The following is a 4,422-nucleotide window of genomic DNA, read 5'->3' on the forward strand; positions in this document are numbered from 1 at the left end:
TTAAAACAGTTTGAGAGAGTTTTATTAACACAGGTATAGTTTATAGTAATACAATATTACTGTAGAATTAACTTGACAATAAACTTACAAATTCATGTATCTTATCGTATTCGTTACATAACCGTTAACTTAAGTTATCTCGAGTAGGATAGGTTGACTTAGAACAAACGTCCCAAAATTAAAAGTACTGCTCTGGCGACGAGACGGTTGATTTGTTCCTGAAAAAAATAAATCCCATATAAAACAAACCGAACATATATTTAGTAGCTTTCGGCCGCGACTACGTCCGCGTGGAATTAAATAAAGAAACAAAAGTAAGTAGCTTATGTCTTCCTTCAGATTATGTTCAACATCTTAACCAACTTTCATCAGTATCCGTTCAATTTAGACTCCAAACTCTGACATCCATCTTAACAGTCACATTTCTAATATTAATAAGGTTTAAACTTTGTACTCAAAAGAAAACAATTTTTAATACGAAATGAACACACAGCTAACAATTTTATACAGGATGGATGTTTAGTTTAACAAAAATATAAAATCCCTCACCATATTACCGAAAAATGTGCAACTTAGTTTTCTGAGTACAAAGTGATGTAATAAAGAAGCCGATTGAAGCGCCTTTACGCCAGGATTTTTGGATTAATGGGACTACTATCTATATCGACATATAATAAAATTGGAGTATCTCTTTCCAGACTTCGCGAATTTTATGTATTAGCGTAAATGATAACGAAATTCGAATTTAACTTTGTTTTGTAATTCCGCGCTGTCAAAACCTCGACCGACCCCAATTTCAGTAACAGGTGGACCGATTTTAACGGGACTTTGAGTTTTTTTTAAATCTTTGTTAGGAAAAGGGGGGATTTTTGTCTTTGGAAAGACATGTCAATCTCATAGTGCTACTCTTAGTGCTTAAGAAACGAGCTGGCATAATCGTACAGCCGCTTCGGATCCTGGCTCAGCCAATACTGACATGATAATGCCTACATCGGACGGATTGAGTTTCAACTCCCGGAAATGTAGCTCACGCTCCCGTCCGTTTCTCTCACATTCCAACAACAAGTGTAGGATATCTTCTGGCTTTCTGCATAACTCTCAATTAGGCGACAGATTTTTCTTGATCAGAAATCCAAAACTCGCTGGATTGTGGCCAGAACGTAGTCTTAGTGCCGCTTTCACATGTCTTCTGTTCAACCCGTCAGTACTTTGAGTGGAAGGTAAGTGGTAGAAGATAGATGCACGCGGGAATGTAAAAGACGATAGCTCGTTGTAAATCATTTAAAAACTTACTGAGTATTTTTCGAGGGCTGCAGGCAGGGTGACGTTGATCCAGTTGTTAATGCGGTCGGAGAGATCCCAATCGTTGATGCGGATGTTAAGATCAGACTGAGGGTATCAAACACAATAAACATTATAAATTAGCTATCACTTTCTTTCACCTTTTAGTCATTTTATTTAAATTGATGCGATTTTTAGATAAATTACTGTGTAATAATTACTCATGTCATTCTTGAATTCGAATAAAGTTTATATTAATGCAAATTAATAGCAATTGCAAACATCAGGTGCTTGTTCGTTTGCTTACTTCATTTTAAATTACAGGTTGAACTCCTGTTAGATTGTACAGCACTCTTGTTAAGAATACGTTTTATTATCTCCCTCTTCTAAATCGGTTCTCCAAGACGTTATAAAGGTCACATAAAAACATACTTTACGCTCCAAAATCAGTACCATCGTGTGTCATTTAGGTGATCTTTTATTCTATATCTTTGCTTTAAAATTCCATTGACTCTAAACTTATATTAATCGGTTATTCCGTTAAAAAAATCAAACTTACCTCTAAACCACCAACGCTGAAGTCGACTTCCAAGTCGTCAACCAGGTATCCGGTTAGGCCAAGCTGAGCCACGACAGCTACGCGGACATTACTCACTGCCAAGCTAAATAGGAATAATGGGATTTTAAATCATATTTCCCAAAAAAACATTTATTCTCTAAAAAATAACGTAATATCATGTATGTAATTAGATAAAGTGATTTGATCAAAATGCTAATAAAAAATTATTTATGCACATTTGTAAAGCGCTAGAAAATGGAGATAATAAATCGATGAAAATCTGTAAAACATACCTTCCACTAATTGAACCGCTGATGGTTCGGCTGAAGATTTTCACTATGGCAGACGCACTGTCTATAATAAAAAACAATTATCAATTAGTTTTTTTTTTATTTTACTTGAAAGAAAAAAACAATCACTATGTTATCACACTCATTAAATTGCAAACATTTCAATATGTTCTATAACATGGGTCATATTTTATTGTCATATTGACACGATGAACTATTTTATTTGTAGCCATCCTTGTTTACAGACATAGAAGATTAAATTCTTAAGAGTGCTTAAAATAACCCTTGACCTTTGGTTATACTTCATATTAAAAAACGGCCCTTGTCAAGCATAACATGAGCTGAAATTGCAGAAACTTTAATAACCACAGTATCGCTAACTATAAAGAGAAGTTTTCTTTATAGACAGTCATTCGGTTTACCATCTTTTGCTATGTTTCAACTGACAGTTAAGTGTAACTCTATTATTAGTTCTACCGCTAGCGGTAGTGAGGATATCTACTAGCTGGCAGCACTATAAATAGGTACATAAAATTTGCTTATAGCATGTCCATGTGTAGAGGTCAATGGTAAAACGTTATTTATTTTAAAAGCCGTACCAACAGAGGCTTGGACGCCGGTGAGGCTTATCTCCACACGGAGACTGCTGCCGCTGAATGAGACATCGTCGAGTTCGATGTTACCGAATCCGGAAGCTCTAAAGTTCTCAACTGATGCAACGGCGCTGAATACTCTGTAAGAAACGTTTCAGGAAATTGTCTTGTAGTGAAATAAACGATAAGGTACTATCACGCGATTTTGTGATAAATAAAAAGATAAAACACACTTTACCGATCACAGTAAATCATAGAATTAAAACATTTACACTAGAAGATTGGCAACTTTAACTAGGTAAAAATCATCAACGAGAGATGAATTCGTAAATATTTCTGTAGTTTTGACGTTACTTACCCAGGTACGGGGAAATTGTAGTCACCAGAGGCGGAATCGACAGTATAAGGATCCGCAGCCTTGGCTAACTCGATCACAGCTTCCAACACGCCGCGGACGAGGTCGTCTATAATTCTCGTGTTCTTGAACTCTGGAATGGCGTTTAATTCTTATTAATTACTTATATTTCATTCTATAATACTATCTATCACATGTACTTTGTCTGAATGGAATTTTGAGATGACCTGATCTTATCTTCTATACATGTTTAAATGAAGAAATGAATGAATACTAGTCTTACACAATCTTCAAATAAGTTCTGACTACGGAACAAAGTTACACCTTTCTTAACACATCGAGGTAAAAACAGTTTTTACTCATCGAAGCAGTATTCGAGTATTCTTTTTCAAAATAATACCCTGTCTATTATTTCATAAAGATTTTGTTTCTATATTATAATCTTTACTAGTATTATAAAGAGGTTTTTCTTTGTATTATTGTTTGTATTGAATAACTCAAAATCTACATGGCAGATTTTAAAAAGTCATTCACCGTTAGTAAGGTAATTTTTCTGTGAGTAACATAGGGTATATTTCTTTATTTACTAAATTTCATGCGGACGAAGTCGCACGCAGCAGTCTTCTATAATATGGAAAATACTCAACGTAATCTATATATACTTCTATACTATTGTAATAAAGCGTAAACACACTTCTTTGTTGCCTAAGATGTCTGCAATTACAGCATATTTTTAAATAGTTCTTTTTTTTAAGAAAAAGTCCTACACTTATACGTCACGCTTTAGGCTGCATATTTTCACGCCATTAAACTTAAGGGATAAATAGTTTTGGATAAAAATCCTAATGTGGGAAAGAGATTCATGCGGATAAAGCCGCACTGGAGCAGCTAGTGTATTGCTAATTTGCGAACATCGCTCGCGCTGTATACTATGCACCAATAATGCTGCCATACACGTTACGATTACCACTAGCTCAAAAGCATGTTGCACCTTGTACGGTATCAAAATGTTCAAAACGGACGTCTCTTACCGGCGGTCTCGACTTCTGAGGGCAGGGCGTTAACGCCCACCAGCATAACAACAAGAGCGAAAGCGATAGTCTTCATTTTGGCGGGTCTATAAAACAACCAAAATTATTACAATCACCTTATTTATCAGTATACAAGTTACTATAAGTAATGAATAAACAACTTATATGTTCAAATTGTAGGAATGTAATATTTAAAAAAATCACACTAATCACACAACATAATTACGACGTGTTCTTACCTGATTTCTTAATTAGATTGGGTGAATTTCAATAAACCCAACAATTTATACTAATCTAAAATATTAGATAGCAT

The 4,422-nt window shown here is 34.8% G+C and overlaps 1 protein-coding gene across 1 annotated transcript; it reads right to left on the minus strand.

Annotated features, from left to right (window-relative positions):
* Positions 1-4,422, minus strand: LOC106111208. Its single transcript, XM_013293224.1, has 8 exons — positions 4,349-4,422; positions 4,110-4,195; positions 3,082-3,211; positions 2,730-2,863; positions 2,134-2,194; positions 1,841-1,943; positions 1,294-1,389; positions 1-218 (listed from the first exon to the last, which is right to left on the minus strand). Exons 2-8 carry the CDS (start codon positions 4,183-4,185, stop codon positions 159-161), a joined length of 660 nt encoding a protein of 219 aa, XP_013148678.1. The 5' UTR covers positions 4,186-4,195; positions 4,349-4,422; the 3' UTR covers positions 1-158.

Source organism: Papilio polytes, unplaced genomic scaffold (assembly GCF_000836215.1).
Source record: "Papilio polytes unplaced genomic scaffold, Ppol_1.0 DF824180.1, whole genome shotgun sequence".
Taxonomy (NCBI): Eukaryota; Metazoa; Arthropoda; class Insecta; order Lepidoptera; family Papilionidae; genus Papilio; species Papilio polytes.

Excerpts from the sequence above, each read along its gene's own strand:
- LOC106111208 (XM_013293224.1), bottom strand. The coding sequence starts at position 4,185 with ATGAAGACTATCGCTTTCGCTCTTGTTGTTATGCTGGTGGGCGTTAAC. Across the intron at positions 2,864-3,081 it reads TACAATTTCCCCGTACCTGG|AGTATTCAGCGCCGTTGCAT; the intron begins GTAAGTAACGTC and ends CGTTTCTTACAG. Across the intron at positions 1,390-1,840 it reads TCAGCGTTGGTGGTTTAGAG|TCTGATCTTAACATCCGCAT; the intron begins GTAAGTTTGATT and ends TGATACCCTCAG.